Genomic DNA, 17,755 nt, shown 5'->3' on the forward strand with positions numbered 1-17,755 from the left:
TGCGTGTCCAAAAAATATATACGTCAACACTATTTGACGTGTCAAGTACCACTATTTGACCTGTCAAATAAGCTTGCTGACCAATCAGGACCTGAATATGGCTGTATGTCAGATAATCATTTAACTTATTCATACATTTACATTTACATAGTTATTACACATTGATTACACTATCAGTCACATTTCATATGTCACAACAATTCATCAATACATATGCTATGACGCTGGTAAAATAGTCTCGCACACCTACAGTGCTGGTCATGAGAAAAGGCAAACAATGTTCTTCCCCAAAAACTAGCTCAGGTAACTATAGAGCTAGGTGTCATCGTCTAACATAACTCTAATTTATAAGACAGTTCTTATTTGATTAATGGTGGTCAGACCCATCTATGTGAAGCTAGCCACAATAAAAAAATCTACTTCAAGGAGTTTGTGTCGCAATGGGGTTAGAAGTGCCTCCTACAATAGTGGACTTTGCGGTTAGCCTTAAAAATTAAATATGGCATAATTCTACTATTTGTATTCATTTACATCACTGTCAATGACATACTTTTATTTTGAAGGCAAACTGCAAATTCCACTATTGTGGCTAATCGTTATTGTGGGTAGCTTCACAACACATAACCCGGTCCGGTCGAGCCTCACTAGCCAGATGCAGCTAGCTGGCTGCTTATAACGTTAGCTTTGGGCAGCAGGGTTAAGTAGCTGGCTAGCTATTCATTTTCCTGAACTGAAGTTCAATTTCAATAAGCAAACAATACTTACTCACAAGGATTCCTAAATCATAATGAAAATGACAGCAGTTTCTACTGGTCATTGTTTCAGGCTGGTTGTATTGGTGCTAGCTAGGTACCAAGCTAACGCTATCCACCCCAGAAGTTGCGGTCGAACAAATGATGCTTTAATACCAACGCGGTATTTTAAACACATCGTTTGAGGCCGGTATTTGCTTGTTTGCAGACTTTTTTGTACAGCTTTGACAGTGCTACTGTATCTTTTTTGACACGCAAAGACCCAAACAGCGTTCCATAGTATGTATGTCATGAAGCTAATAGTGATGCTATTACTGTGTAACTCTGGTAGGGCAACATCTGAAAAATAGCACAGCAGCGAAAGCCAACATCACCCACGACAGAGAACGGTTGATTGTCAAGGGGAGTGAATTGGCTTTAATGGATTTCGCCTTGGATTTCGAGTTGTCTCGCTGAAATTGTCTTACTCTTTCAAATGACTGCTCGACTTTTTGACTGCTCGATCCGCACATCAGACATTGTGGGCTAGGTTAGGAATACTGTGTCGCACGTGCACTGTAATTTCTAAACAGTTCACCCAATATGAACGAAAATACCCTCAAATTAAAGCTGCCAGTCGGCACCTTAACCTCATAGTCATTGTTTAATTTCAAATCCAAAGTGCTGGAATACAGAGACAAAACAAACAAACAAGCTACTGGAGTAAATCCTCCTGCTCCCTGCCATTTGCCCCTAGCTGCTCCACTGGCCTGCTGTTCTTATCTTCCTCCTCCTTGGCTCATCTGCAAGGTAGCAAGGTAGAGGTGCAACATGTCATTAGTTAGTTTTAAAGGGAGACTGCACTTCCTGTTTTGGCCTCGTTCTAGAGTTGGCTCACAAAGACATGCTAGCGGCCATGACTGAATTAAACTCCTAGCAACTAAAGACGATGTCATCATAGGATATGTGTTGATATTGGCCATTGTGGATCTTCTTCTTCAGTGGGGTTTATCTGTGGTTGGCATTCAACGTTATGGTGCATTTCCTGTATCCCCTTCTCACTTATACTGGATTTCAGCCTCTATCTTTCCCCCCTCATACTGCCCACACAGTAGCAGTACATGCTCCACTCTCTCTGTTTCCTGGCAAAACTCACACTTTCTTGTTGGATGCTTTCCTTTGACATTTAAAGTCTTATTCAACCGGCTGTGTCCCACCCTTAGTCTTGTAGAAAATATCCTCCTCTCTTCTGTCTCTTCCTGCCGTCCTCCCCTCCCAACTTTCCTCTGTACTTGGAATAGACGCCTGCTCATAGTATCTCTATTCCACTGCTCCTGCCATCTCTGCACCACCACTGTCCATATCAGGCTTTTTGCTTCTGCCTTGCTGATAGCAAAAACTACAACATCAACATCCCCACTTCTAAGTGCTTGTTTAGCCAGTACATCAGCTGCCTCGTTTCCCTCCACCCCCACATGGGCTAGGACCCAAGTAAACCTTGTCTGTATTCCCATCTGTCTAAGCCTGCCATGGGTTTGTAGTACCTCATACAGCAGGTCTTGTCTGCTACGTGAGCTAAAGGACTGCAGACTCATCAACACTACACATAGGTCAAAGCAAATAACTACTCTGTCTGGCTTGACTTCTTCCACCCACTGCATATATACAGCCAGGGGATCTGTAATACGTTTCCTGACTGCCACCCCACATTCCCGCACTACAAATGTTGACACAGTACGTCCTGTCCGTGGATCTTTTGAACCACCTGTGTAAATGTACACAAAATCCTGATATACAGTATCCAGACTATTAAACAAATCAGATGGATCAACCACCTTCCTATCTTTCCGTGGTCTCTCCAACATGGAGGGCATGTTGTCCGGACCTCTGGCAGTCTCTATGGGGGAGCCACTGGGTTCCATCCTCGGGCCGACTCTTTTCTCTGTATACATCAATGATGTCACTCTTGCTGCTGGTGATTCTCTGATCCACCTCTATGCAGACGACACCATTCTGTATACTTCTGGCCCTTCTCAGGACACTGTGTTAACTAACCTCTAGACAAGCTTCAATGCCATACAACTCTCCTTCCGTGGCCTCCAACTGCTCTTAAATGCAAGTAAAACTAAATGCATGCTCTTCAACTGATCGCTGTCCACACCTGCCCACCCGTCCAGCATCTCTACTCTGGACGGTTCTGACTTAGAATATGTGGACAACTACAAATACCTAGGTGTCTGGTTAGACTGTAAACTCTCCTTCCAGACTCGCAGTAAGCATCTTCAATCCAAAATTAAATCTAGAATCGGCTTCCTATTTCACAACAAAGCATCCTTTGCTCATGCTGCCAAACATACCCTCATATAACTGACTATCCTACCGATCCTTGACTTCGGTGATGTCATTTACAAAATAGCCTCCAACACTTTACTCAGCAAATTGGATGCAGTCTATCACAGTACCATCTGTTTTGTCACCAAAGCCCCACATACTACCCACCACTGCGACCTGTATGCGCTCATTGGCTGGCCCTCGCTTCATATTCGTTTCCAAACCCACTGGCTCCAGGTAATCTATATGTTTTTGCTAGGTAAAGCCCCGCCTTATCTCAGCTCACTGGTCACCATAGCAGCACCCACCCGTAGCACACGCTCCAGCAGGTATATTTCACTGGTCACCCCGAAAGCCAATTCCCCCTTTGGCTGCCTTTCCTTCCAGTTCTCTGCTGCCAATGACTGGAACGAACTGCAAAAATCACTGACGCTGGAGACTCATATCTCCCTCACTAGCAGCTCACAAATCACTGCACCTGTACATAGCCCATCTGTAAATAGCCCATCCAACTACCTCATCCCCATACTGTTATTTTTCAAATTTATTTTGCTCCTTTGCACTCCAGTATCTCTACTTGTACACTCATCTTCTGCACATCTATCACTCCAGTGTTTAATTGCTATATTGTAATTATTTTGCCACACTGGCCTATTTATTGCCTTATCCCTCCCTTATCTTACCTCATTTGCACACACTGTATATAGACTTTTTCTATTGTGTTATTGACTGTATGTTTGTTTATTCAATGTGTAACTTTGTGTTGTTGTTTGGGTCGCAGTTGGCCAGGTCGCATCTTGGCTAGGTCGCAATTAATTGTCAGCTGCTGTGTCCTAATCTGCAATGCATATCCCCAATGTCCACCTGTAATGCAGACACTGGGGACGTCTGAAATGCCCCACTACATATTCTGAGTCCTTGCTTTGCAGTTCTTTTAGTTTGCTTTTTCTTCTCTGTGGCTTCTTAATTTTTTAATCATAGAACCCCTTGTTGGTCACCATGGCAACCAGCAGACCTGGGAGCTACCACACCTGAGCCTGATGAGCTTAACGAGCCATGTGTACCATACAAAAAGGAGTTATCAGCTCACTTCCGGCAGCTACGCTGCATTGAAAAGTTGGCGAATGCGGACGTTGAAGTGGATTGTGAATTGAATGGCAGTAGAATTAAGGAGAATTTGAATATTATCCAAAAGAATGGAAAACGGAGCAAAGTAGTGGACAGTGCTGAGAAGGTCCCTTCGTATCATCTAGGAGTATGGTTTGTTAACGAGGAGCATCTGATCGGATTACCAATCTTGAAGAATCCGTTTGAGAGAGTGCTGGGTAAAGGGAAGGCTGTGAGGATCACGAGAGGCTGGCTTGTTCTGATTTTGTTGTACTTCTGCTTCTCATCTGATTTTAGACATTTGACCTGTCGTGTGTGTCTCCTTGGAATGGGGCACCCCTCAAGGGGGTAATATCTGGCGTCTAGTGGGAAGTTGTTGTTGAAGAGATTAAAATTATTTGATTAATGCACGTCGGCTGAATCGTGTGGTGAATGATAACGAAGTTTAGAGTCTATCTGTTCTTTTGAGTCTCTACCTACTCAAGTGCAGTTGGGGTATATAAACTGCAGAGTCAGAGGATTTATCCCAAGACAAATGCAGTGTGGTCACTGTAAAGCTTTTGAACATGTTTCAAGTGTTTGCAGAAGGGAGAAGCAGAGATGTCCAAGTTGTTGAAAAGATAATGTAATGTGTTTTAAAAGTGATGAAAATGTGACATGTTGCAATTGTGGTGGGAAAAATGGAGCCACGTCTTTGGAATGCCTAACAGGGGTGAAAGAGAATGAGATGGCCAAAGTCAGAGCTGTCCAAAGCATTTCATATGCAGCGGCTGTTAAAAGGGGTTAGGGTTTGAATGGTGCTCCTGAAGAGTCCATGGTGGTGGATTGGCTTTCAATGCAAGCAGCAGGGGGTTGCCTTTCACCAGCAGAACACAGATATTTTAAAGGTTAAGAAGGTGGATTTTGTAGCTATGGTGATTAATGGCACTGCCCAGGTGGAGAGAATGTCCAGAAAAATAGAAATCATTGTGGATATGCATCGGAGCGTTTCCTGGGACTGAAAGATTTCTTGGTGGAGGAGTTGCATGGAGTATTGTCACAAGCCGCACCACCCTCTCAGGCCCTAGAGCCTGAAAAGGCAGATTTGTTTTGGTTTTGTCAATGTACTATTTTTATTTGGGTGGAAGTTGCTAACTGGTGCAACTAGCGTTACCCATAGCCTTCCAGTCATTGTGCTAACGCTAGTTATCATTGGCTCGCAAGACTACTAACTTCCTTCATACTGGACACAGACATATAAATGGTATCCACAAATTAATCTGACTGTGGGGAAGTAAATAAAAAGCCTTATTGCCAAAATCTTGAAGTATCCCTTTAATGTAGATCATACCATGATTACAGGTAACCCTGAATGAATTGTGAATTAGTGAGGAAAGTTAGAGACTCAAGGGTCATACCCCCAAGATATGCTAACCTCCCCTGTTATTGGTAATGGTAAAAACATTATCAAATATAATTTCCCCCATTTTGCATATAATGTAGCTCAGTATGTGAATTATTTTATACAGCCATTGTTGGTCATCTTTATCAAGGGTGTCAATAATGTCGGACCCCACTGTGTATCTTGCTAGATACGAAGTGATATGTCGTTTCTGCTAACTTTAAAACAAATGATTAAAATGTTTTCTATATTAAAAGTGTTCACTGTAATAACCTTGTCCTTACAGAGCATAACAAAGAGAGAGTAATTGAGTTGGATGGGTGGATGGGGTGGCAGGTAGCCTAGTGGTTAGAGCGTTGGACTAGTAACTGGAAGGTTGCAAGATCGAATCCCTGAGCTGACAAGGCAAAAATATGTTGTTCTCCCCCTGAAAAGTCAGTTAACCCACTGTTCCTAGGCTGTCATTGAAAATAATAATTTGTTCTTAACTGACCTCCCTATTAATGGATGGGGCAGGAGCCAGGTTTAAATAGCAATCCTCTATGGAGCAGGACTAATCGTGTCACTTTATTCCATTAAACCATTCAACTCGGTACGAGACACGAGAGAGAAAAGTCCCTCAGCTTGAAAAGTTGGAGTGGTAGTACTAACACGTAACAGACTAGGCACAAATCGGCTCTCTTAGAGAGACAGGATAACTTCTGGAAGGTTTCATGTTCTGAATATTGAATGAGTGTGAGATTGTGACAAGCCATTCGTGTTAGAAGTTTATCTACTGTGTTATATCAACAACAACAAAACGAATCAAGTGCGTTATTCAAAGAAGTCTAGCAGCAGGTAGGTAAAAAGAATAGGTAATGTTGATTGTTGAAAAGCTCTTGTTTGAACAGAACATCTGACGACATGGCCATCAGGCCCTAACTGTAGATACACTTCGGTTTCACAAAGGTTCTTAGACTGTACAGTACATATGCCTACTCACCGCGGTTTCTTTCTTCTATGCAAATTAGACTCCAGAAGAGAGAAATGATTGACAAATGATACCATCTAACTCATTATTGTAATAATTATTTGCGGTACACTAATGCGTTTTCAACAACCACAGTGGACAATATGATCAATATTTCATATGGCCTACATCATTTCAGACCAAGTGTCCTACAGTAACGATGAATGAATTAAAGATGGATGAAGAATGTGTTGCCCTTGGTGATACATTTCAATTAACAGTAGCTGGATATGTATGACACTTGCTGCAGTGCCAGGCCATATTCATGTCATCCAAACAGGAAGTGAATGATTATATCCATGAAAAATAATATTATTTAAAGATGGAATGGATGTGGTGGTTTCACCATTAAGGATTCCAGCTTTAATGTTCAGGTTTGACTAATGGCAATGATTGGTGGGCTAGGCTGGGACATTCAACTACATCAGCCATGCTCTGCAGTGAGGACATTGTCCATAAAGGGGTCAGACCTCTTGTTGATCAGTCTTTTTAAATGTCATTACACACCTTAAGAACATTGTAAATGTACTAACAGTGTTAAGGTTTTCTTCCGTCGGAAGAGAGGAGGACCAAAATGCAGCGTGGTTATCTCGATACATCTTTAATAAAGATAATAACGAACAATACAAAAACCACTAAACGTAACGTGAAAAACCAAAACAGCCCTATTTGGTGCAAACAAACACAGAGACAGGAACAATCACCCTCGAAACACTCAAAGAATATGGCTGCCTAAATATAGTTCCCAATCAGAGACAACGATAAACACCTGCCTCTGAATGAGAACCACTCCAGGCAACCATAGACTTTTCTAGACAACTATACTACACCACAATCCCGTAACCTACAAAAAAAAACAAGACAAAACACACCACATAAATAACCCATGTCACACCCTGACCAAAATACTAAGACCAGGGCGTGATAAACAGCAATAACAGTAGATAAAATATTTTTTGTGAGGTACTGTATTGACCTCAATGAAAAGCATTTTAAATGATCAGATGACTTTTATTTACAACATATATAAACGGGGGTTCAATTATTATTATTTGAGCCATTGCAGTACAGTTGTTATAGCTAAAGCCATGGTAAAGAATAATGCAGCTAAAATGCACTTGGGATTTACTTGTGCTTTGTATTTCTGGAGCTATTCGAATAGGGATTTAATTTCTTACTTACAGTGCCTTGCGAAAGTATTCGGCCCCCTTGAACTTTGCGACCTTTTGCCACATTTCAGGCTTCAAACATAAAGATATAAAACTGTATTTTTTTGTGAAGAATCAACAACAAGTGGGACAGAATCATGAAGTGGAACGACATTTATTGGATATTTCAAACTTTTTTAACAAATCAAAAACGGAAAAATTGAGCATGCAAAATTATTCAGCCCCTTTACTTTCAGTGCAGCAAACTCTCTCCAGAAGTTCAATCCACCTGTGTGTAATCAAGTCTCCGTATAAATGCACCTGCACTGTGATAGTCTCAGAGGTCCGTTAAAAGCGCAGAGAGCATCATGAAGAACAAGGAACACACCAGGCAGGTCCGAGATACTGTTGTGAAGAAGTTTAAAGCAGGATTTGGATACAAAAAGATTTCCCAAGCTTTAAACATCCCAAGGAGCACTGTGCAAGTGATAAAATTGAAATGGAAGGAGTATCAGACTACTGCAAATCTACCAAGACCTGGCCGTCCCTCTAAACTTTCAGCTCATACAAGGAGAAGACTGATCAGAGATGCATCCAAGAGGCCCATGATCACTCTGGATGACCTGCAGAGATCTACAGCTGAGGTGGGAGACTCTGTCCATAGGACAACAATCAGTCGTATATTGCACAAATCTGGCCTTTATGGAAGAGTGGCAAGAAGAAAGCCATTTCTTAAAGATATCCATAAAAAGTGTTCTGAGTAATGAGTAATGCAAATAAAATCATGTGTCTATTATTGGTCCTGTAATGTTTCCGTAGACCTTTACAGTATCGTTCCTGAAAATGTTTGTGTTCCTGAATGATTCATGTGTTCCTAAAATTGCTTTATGGTATACAAATGGGATCTATTTCGAAAAATTGAGACACAATTACTAGTGTTCATTATATGCATAATTGCAAGTATATGTTGAAACCGTTAACAACTATTTTACTCAAAAACAGGTGTCTGTGGTCTAGTGAATATCATCTCAATTTATTTTTAAGGTTAAATATTTAATTGATTAAATATTCCTATTAGAAATGAGAATGGCTTACCAAGAACAACTTCCAAAAGGACTAATTAGAAGTAAAAATTAGTTGGAGTGGACCCCCTGAGTGGCGCAGTGGTCTAGAGTCATCACTACAGACCCAGGTTCGATCTCGGGCTGTATCACAACTGTCCGTGGTCGGGAGTCCCATAGGGCGGTGCACAATTGGTCCAGCACCTTGGGGGAGGTTTTGGCCGGGGGCTTTACTTGGCTCATCGTGCTCTAGCGACTCCTTGTTGCGGGCTGGGCGCCTGTAGGCTGACCCCGGCAGTCAGTTGAACGGTGTTTCTTCCGACACATTGGTGCGGCTGGCTTCTGGATTAAGCGGGCAGGTGTTAAGAAGTTCAGTTTGGCGGGTCATGTTTAGGAGGACTCATGACTCAACCTTCTCCTTCCGAGCCGGTTGGGGAGTTGCAGCGATGAGACAAGATTGAGTTGGAACACCCGTTTAAAAAAAGGCAGAGTGATTTATTTTGCTCACTTTATTTCACTGTACAGGATGAGAACAGATGACTGGCGTTTCGACGTCAAACTGACGTCTTCCTCAGTGACCTGATCATTGCACTTAACTCCTATTTATAGCCTAATAGCCCATTGTGAAACAACAATGTAAAACAAGTAGAATGATAATATGTTTCAAGGTAAAATAGTGTGTCTCGTTAGTCAATAGGCCATGTCAAAATATACTGTACATGGGTGATATTTGGGTGTCTATGAATCCGGATTCACAGAATATCACCAATGTATATTTTTACATGGCCTGTTGATTAACGAGACACACTATTTATGTAATTATTTTGTGCTGTAACCTGCCATTTACCTTGAAACATATTATCATTTAAAAAAAATACAAGTGTTGTGTCTCGATAAGCCAGTAGGCTATAAATAGGAGCTAAGTGCAATGGTCAGGTCACTCCGGAAGACGTCAGCTTGACGTCGAAACGTCAGTACTTCTGTTCGCATCCTGTACAGTGGATTAAAGTTAGCAGTGCTCAAACTCCTTTTTGCTTTGAATTAGTCCTTTTGGAAGTTTCTCTTGGTAAGCCATTCTCATAATTATTGTCATGGTTGTTGAGCAGCCCTCCTTTCCTTTGTTTATTGAAGCGCGAAGACCCACCTGAACTCATTCCTATTAGAAAGTTAACCTTCATTGAGTTTGTATGATTGACTTGCCTTAAGAAAAATATATTGGCTGCAAAATATCCTGCATTTTTTTTGTTAATCTGTTTAACCCACTGTACATTATGCCAAGAAATGTGTGAAGGTATCTAAAATACTATATTCCTCTGAATGTAATAGTAATGATGACAATGATATCTTAGATGATACTATTTGGAAAGGAACCATATGCAAGAGGTACATTTACCATCACATTACTGCCTCTTTTTGCTATGTGCTGGCAGATGCCTAAAGCATATAATGTAGCTGTGTTCTCAAAGGTTTAATGCAGCACAGAAACTGTCAGAAGTCAGAAGACTAAAATGAATTATGGGGTGGCAGGTAGCCTAGCGGTTGACAGTCTTGAGTCAATAACCAAAATGTTGCTGGTTGCTGTCTGTACCCTTGAACAAGGCACTTAATGTCACGATCGTTATAAGGAGTGGACCAAGATACAGCGTGGTATGTTTCCATCCTTTATTTTGGAATAGAAAACTTTAAACAACAAAACGAACAAACGAAACGTGAAGCTACTATAATGCTCACAGGCAACTAACTATACATCGACAAGATCCCACAAAGCACAATGGCCAGAGGCTCCTATGGTCAGGGCGTGACAGTACCCCCCCCCCCTTCGTCGTCGTCAGAGGCTCCGGACCGCAGACCGTCGCCGGACGCTCCGGAACGCAGACCGTCGCCGGACGCTCCGGAACGCAGACCGTCGCCGGACGCTCCGGAACGCAGACCGTCGTCGGACGCTCCGGAACGCAGACCGTCGTCGGACGCTCCGGAACGCAGACTGTCGCCGGACGCTCCGGAACGCAGACCGTCGCCGGACTGGGAACTGTCGCCAGAAGCTCCGGACTGGGAACTGTCACCAGAAGCTCTGGAATGTGGAGGCGCACTAGAGGCCTGATGCATGGGTAAGATACAGGTGGCACCGGGCTGATGGCATGCCCTTCAGGGCGAGTGCGGGGAGGAGGCACAGGACGTACTGGACTATGGAGGCGCAATTGAGGCCTGATGCGTGGGACCTGTACAGGTGGCACCGGGCTGATGACACGCACCTCAGGGCGAGTGCGGGGAGGAAGCACAGGACGTACTGGACTGTAGAGGCGCACTAGAGACACAGTACGTATGGCCGGCGCAGGATATACTGGGCCGTGGAGGCGCACTGGAGGTCTGGAGCGTAGAGCTGGCACAACGCGTCCAGGCTGGATGCTCACTTTAGCCAGGCAAGTGCGGGGCGCTGGCACAGGATTCACTGGGCTGTGAAGGCGCACTGGCGACACAGTGCGTAGAGCCGGTACGGGATATCCTGGACCGAGGATGCGTACTGGAGACCAGGAGCGCTGAGCCGGCACAACCCATCCTGGCTGGATGCTCACTTTCGCACGGCAAGTGCGAGGAGCTGGCACAGAACACACCGGGCTGTGGATACGCACTGGAGACACATTGTGTATCTCCGCAAAACATGGTGCCATGGTCCCATGCTCCTCACGGCGACTGTCTTTCTCCAGACACTCAAAACATCCACTCTACCTCATTACTCCCCTCAACTATCTCACAATACTCCTCACTCAGTCTATCCCAATATTCCTCTTCGCTCTCAGATTCGCCGACCAACCCGTGTACCCCCCCCCCAAAAAAAATGTTTTATGGGCTGCCTCTGAGGCTTCCGTTGTGGTCGTGAACTTCTGAGTCGCCGTTGATCCTCCTGCATCTGCTTCCATGGAAGGCTTTCGTCTCCTGCCATTATCTCCTCCCAAGTCCAGGATGTCTTCTCCTCCTGGCCACGCTGCTTGGTCCGTTTGTGGTGGGATCTTCTGTCACAATCATTATAAGGAGTGGACCAAGATGCAGTGTGGCATGTTTACATCCTTTATTTTGGAATAGAAAACTTTAACCCTCTTAAAGATCGGGTGAATTTTTTCAACTTTTTGTTAAAAATCGCGCAAAATTTCAACGTCCTGCTACTCATGCCAGGAATATAGTATATGCATATGATTAGTATGTGTGGATAGAAACACTCTGAAGTTTCTAAAACTGGTTAAATCATGTCTGTGACTATAAAAGAACGCGTGTAGCAGGCAAAACCCCAAGGAAAACTGTTCACAAAAAAAAAGAAAAAAATCCCTCCGCCAGTTCTCTGTATTGTCTATGGCAAGGGAAAATAGATAGCGCCCAGTTTACAGTTCCTACAGCTTCTGCTCACAGGCAACTATACAAGAACCCACAAAGCACAATGGGAAAATGGCTACCTAAATATGATCCCCAATCAGAGACAACGATAAACAGCTGCCTCTGATTGGAAACCATACTAGGCCGACATAGAGATATAATTCACCTAGATAACCCACTCTTAAATCACACCCCGACCTAACCAACATAGAGAATAAAAGCTCTCTATGGTCAGGGCGTGACACTTAACTCTAATTGCTCTGGATAAAATCTGAATGAATTCCTTCATTAAAACAATATAATAAGAATCTTCACTGTAAGGTATTGAAGTGAACTATTGCTATAATATGTTACATTATTCAGATTTTCTGTACTAAGTATCATGTTATTGCTGTTATATTGGCTAATACTACTGGGAGTGGTGCGATTAAATTGGTTTGAAATCCAGCAACAATTGGACTAAAAATATGAATTTGAAAGTCCATTTAAATTAATGGAGTCAGTCATACCCTTCTATGAAATCAGATATGCATCATTAAACTTAATAAGTTGTCAATATCCCTCCGATTGACCTTGAATTGACCGGTGCATCAGCGACCCCACATTGATTTATGTCTGTGTCATCGTGTTTCCAGCAGGTCTCGCTCATGGGTTTTGACATAATTAGATCTTGTATTTACGCATTCCATCGTGATCAAGAAAAATTAGTGGTTTGCTCTCAGCAAGTGTTATTATGTTATGTTACAAAGCTGCCAGAGACAAGACAATCACCACCTGCAATGTTGTCTGTCCCCTGTGTAGACTTGATAATCAATATATTTTTTTAACCTTTATTTAACTAGGCAAGTCAGTTCAGTACAAATTCTTATTTACAATGACGGCCTACACCGCTGGGCCAATTGTGCGCCGCCCAATGGGACTCCCGAACGCGTCCAGTTGTGATACAGCCTGGATTCGAACCAGGCTGCAGTGACGCCTCTAAAACTGAGATGCAGTGCCTTATACCGCTGCCCCACTCAGGAGCCCACAGTAGGAGGCTATATTTCCTACTCATACAAAGCAAGCTGGTGACTATACATTTCTCTATTTGCTTGAATAAATAGCATAACGAATGTAAGAAAAAGAATACTTTATTTGCAATATATTTATACTTTTACACAAGTAAAATAAAATGCATATCTATAGTACACAGCAACTTCAGTGAACAAATAGACAGTACTCTTTTGAGAATGCTACCCATAACCACAGCGTGACAAGAAACATTAAGTATTTGTCTTACGTTTACACTTATAAACATAAAAATAGCATTTAAATCAATGTTCCACTCTAAAAAAAGATTAACAAAAATAAATGGAGGAATACGATCTATCACATCTTTGGGGTTGTCATGAAGGAAACCTCAAAACATTCTTAGTTTTAAACAGCTTGTGCTGTTTCAAGCAGAGTAAACCTAGAGAGGATAGGGCCTCCCAGAGTAAGTGCTTTATATCTGGGCAGAACATACAGTATCACCTGGGAACAAATCCATTACATATATACATTTGGAATGGACATACTGTAGAAAGGCATCCATTTGTTGATTTGTCTTTTTTTTAGCTCTTCCAATTCTTTTTTCAAATTCATATCATCAGATCTACATGTAACTGACAAAATAAAGGAAACACGGACATAACGTGTCTTAATAGGGTGTTGGGGCACCACAATCCAGAACAGCTTCATTGCACCTTGGAATATATTATAGTGTCTGGAACTCTATTGGAGGGATGCAACCATTCCATGAGAAATTCCATAATTTGGTGTTATGTTGAATCTACCATAAGTGTTCAAATGGGTTGAGATCTGGTGACTGAGACTGCCATGGCATATGGTTTACATAATTTTCATGTTCAACAAACCATTCATTGACCACTCATGTCCTATGGATGGGGGCATTGCCATCCTATGGGGGCATAGCCATGGTAGCCAAATTATTTGCCAAAATAAAGGCCTGCCCAGTCATTTTAAAGATGACTCTAAAGGCCAATTTATGCTTGCTCCATAAATGAGGAAGGCTTGCGAAGATCAAATTGAGCTCTGTACAGCATCGCTGTGCGCTCTGTAATTCTCCGTATAGCTCTGCATTAAGATGATTGGTTGACAGTAGCTGGGGGTGAGAGGTCCTATATAAATACAAACTTACTTCCTTGACAATTTCCTTCACAACAGCTCTGCTCTGCACCGCAAAGTGCAAAAAATATCAATGCCCTGACTTCTGGTGAGGCCATATCACACTAAATGCTGTACGGCCACTGCAGATGGCAGATTGATCATGCAGAGCCTTTGAGCATGACGGGATGTTAAGTGCCTAATTAAATCAGGAACCACACCTGCGTGAAAGCCCCTGCTTTCAGAATACTTTGTATCCCTCATTTAGTCAAGTGTTTCCATTATTTTGGAAGTTACTTGAATGAAAGTTCTGTTCCCCTTTCCCACCCTTGGCACTTAGCAGGGCCTCCTGCACTGGCCTTACACTGGCCCATATTTTCCCTCTGTTATTGTAACTTCTAACAGAAGTCTAAGGATAGCCAAAACACAGGCAGAAAGACAAGCCTCCATGCTCCAATTGTAGATCCGTGGGACTTGAGACACAGAGGGTCTGACATGTTCTCCTTTGCACACCTTTTCTTCTTTTCAGGGTCATTGGAGGGGCTTAGATGCTCTGAGGACTGGTCCAGGTTGTTAGATAATGTTCCCACTGGCCCATCGTTCAAACTCTGTTTGTTCTGGGGTTTGTTGGGGTCAGCTTCCAACAGCTTAGTTTTGGAGATGTTCTCTTTCTCCTTCAGAGGATTGTTGGTGATTTGTCTGCTGTTGTAGGAGGAGGGATCTGGGAGACCCTTGCTGGAGATGATGGATGACTTGTCTTTATCTGAGAGGCAGCACCTGGGAATACCAGCCCTAAGTGGACTCTCCGTGGTGAGTTTTCCAGATCGTGTCTTGGAACTGAACACGCTAATCCAAGTATGGTCAGAGCTGTCATAGCAACCTTCCAGGTCAGGGATCTTTAGCTGTTTCAGGTCTTTTCCGGACAGTCTGGCCGGAACATGGCACTCAAGCTCTGAGCTAGACCCTTTAAATCCCTTAAACCAGTCCCACAGGGTCCTGGCCCGGCAGTCACAGATCCACTGATTCCCATTCAGACGCAGGTACTGGAGGGACACCAGTGGGTCCATGGTCTCCCCTGTCAGCACTGTTAGATTATTGAAGAACAGAAACAAAGTGGTCAGCTTGCGTAGGTCATGAAAAGAATTGCGCTGGACGAAGGTCACTCGATTCTGATGCAGCAGCAAGCGGTCCAAGCTCACCAAGCCTCGCAGCATGTGATCCGTCACAGTCTTTATCTTGTTGTTGTGGAGGAACAGGTAGGTCAGGTTGGCCAGGTCCAGAAAAGTATCGTCATGGAGAGTCTGTAAGTTGTTGTCCTGGAGATAGAGGTGCTGCAGGGAAAATAGTCCCCTGAAAACGCCTACAGGCAGCACAGACAAGCCACAGCTGTGCAGGTGCAGGGTGTGCAGTCTAGACAGGCCTCGGAAAGCAGTGGGGCTGATGATCCTCAGGTCATTGTCCCCTATGTCCAGCTCCTCCAGCCTCTCTAGGCCGTAGAAGGCACCAGCCTCGATGTGGCTGATGTTGTTGGAGTAGAGCCAGAGTACGGTGAGGTTTCTGCAGGGGCTGAAGCTGGTGGAGCGGACCACGGTAAGCTTGTTGTTCTGGAGGAAGATGCGCTGGCTGTGGATGGGGATCTCTGTGGGGATGGAGTAGAGGCCCTGCTGTTGGCAGGCCAAGGTGGGTCGTGGCTCGCTGTGGCATATGCATGGCGCTGGGCAGCCCTCCACCCAACCTTCCATCCGAGGCACTGACTGAAGCCAAAGGACCAGAAAGTAGAGTTCGCCAACTGCAAAAGAGGAATAAACAAGTGGGTAATGAGAATATGTTGGTGTTCTGCTGGATTTAGAAGAAAAGCATTTGTGTTAACTTCCAAACACCCAGTCTGCTCTAAATCATACAACATGAATAGAGTCTTGTCCTTGAGGCAGAACTGAGCAATTTCCTTTAAGGTAGGCCAGGTGCAAAGTTAAAATTGGCTATATTGTAAAAATGTATGAACCCAAAAAATGTGTTCTTTGTTTCTAATTTAAGGTTCGGGTTAGGCATTAGAGTTAACAGTGTGGTTAAGGCTAGGGTTAAGGTTAGGGTTATGTTTAAAATCATATTGTATGTCTTTGTTCTAGCATAGGGTTTCCCAAACTCAGCCCTGGTTGATTATTTGAATCGCCTGTGTAGTGCACCCAGGGGGGGCCCCAGGACCAAGTTTGGGAAAGCTGATCTAACACATACTGTAGAATATTTAAACAGTCTCTTAAACTACCTCACAGTACATTTATAAAGTTTGAATTTACCTATTAAAGCTAGAATATATTTAAACAATGGAAAATAAAACACAACAATAGTAGAAGCATGGAATTCATGATTTTACAAATGTAGTGCTCTTTAGAGCTTTACGTTTTGGGATTTTGTTGAATGAAGCAGCAGAACACAACACCCTCTATAAAATGGCGATATTTACAATCCTTAGAAGGAATCAGTTTTGCAAGTCTAATCAGAGCAGAAGATCCTGGTTTAGTTTTCACTGACTGTGCCTCAACATTTCATCTCTGTTCAGCTCTCCAACTACTACAGTATCACAGTCTCTTCCTCTGTTTTACTACTATATAATCCCCTTATGATGTCTTCAAATTTAGTTTTTATTTACTATAGAAAACAACATTTATTAAGTGAAATGGATATAATGCACACATGATGTACTCACTCAGTCAATTCACATAAAAATCCACATTTCCCTGTATGAGTAAAGCATACCATATAAAGTGGATAGCGGCTGAATACACACCAAATTTGGTAGCTTTTGACCACTTCATTTTGATTCCTGTTCTGGAAGCACATGCCAGAGAGATAGGGAAAGAGACAGAGGGGAGCGAGAGAAGGGGGGGATGTAGGGAGAGAATGCAGGAGTGTGGGGGGGGGTGGACTATTTGACAAATTAACAAAACATTAGTGGGTTGAGAAAAATTGCTCCAGCCTAACAGAGCAAATCACATTTGAGGATAGCTGGGAATTGCCACTTGGCCTGTGCTAGAGATCTCAGAGTGGATTTTCTTGCTTCAATGGTAGTGATGGAGTGATGGGGTGGAGAAAGGAAAGTTGGCATAGGGCTCTCACATCAGTACTGACATCACATGAGTGCCTACAGTAGAACTCGTGTCCAGTGCAGAATGCACTTTCCTCCTACAGTTACTATACTTTACTCTTATAGTAAAGGACAACTCAATTTGATAAAACAGATATGTTTTCTTAAACATAATATCCATAAAAAACATAAACAAACTGTGTGCTGAAAAGTCTTATATTGCAGGACTATGCCACCTCACCAAAATATCATATGGACTACAGGTTTTTGCCAATTGATGTTCATTGTAATTTATTAGTTTATTAGAAGAAAATAAGAGAAATGTAATATGATTTTAATAAATACCTTGAATCAATTTAAAATGTGTGAGATTTGCGAAGGCTGTCAGTGTTAC

General features: G+C 42.9%; 1 protein-coding gene across 1 annotated transcript in view; it reads right to left on the reverse strand.

The window, feature by feature from the left end:
• Positions 1–13,579: 13,579 nt before the first annotated feature.
• The window catches only part of LOC110537169 (reticulon-4 receptor), a 47,559-nt gene continuing 43,383 nt past the window's right edge, over positions 13,580–17,755 (reverse strand). The window contains exon 2 of the mRNA XM_021623006.2: positions 13,580–16,068. Coding sequence (XP_021478681.1) covers positions 14,678–16,068 — 1,391 coding nt within the window. The 3' untranslated portion in view covers positions 13,580–14,677. The remainder of the gene's footprint in view (positions 16,069–17,755) is intronic.

The sequence above is a fragment of the Oncorhynchus mykiss genome, chromosome 12 (genome assembly GCF_013265735.2).
Source record: "Oncorhynchus mykiss isolate Arlee chromosome 12, USDA_OmykA_1.1, whole genome shotgun sequence".
Taxonomy (NCBI): Eukaryota; Metazoa; Chordata; class Actinopteri; order Salmoniformes; family Salmonidae; genus Oncorhynchus; species Oncorhynchus mykiss.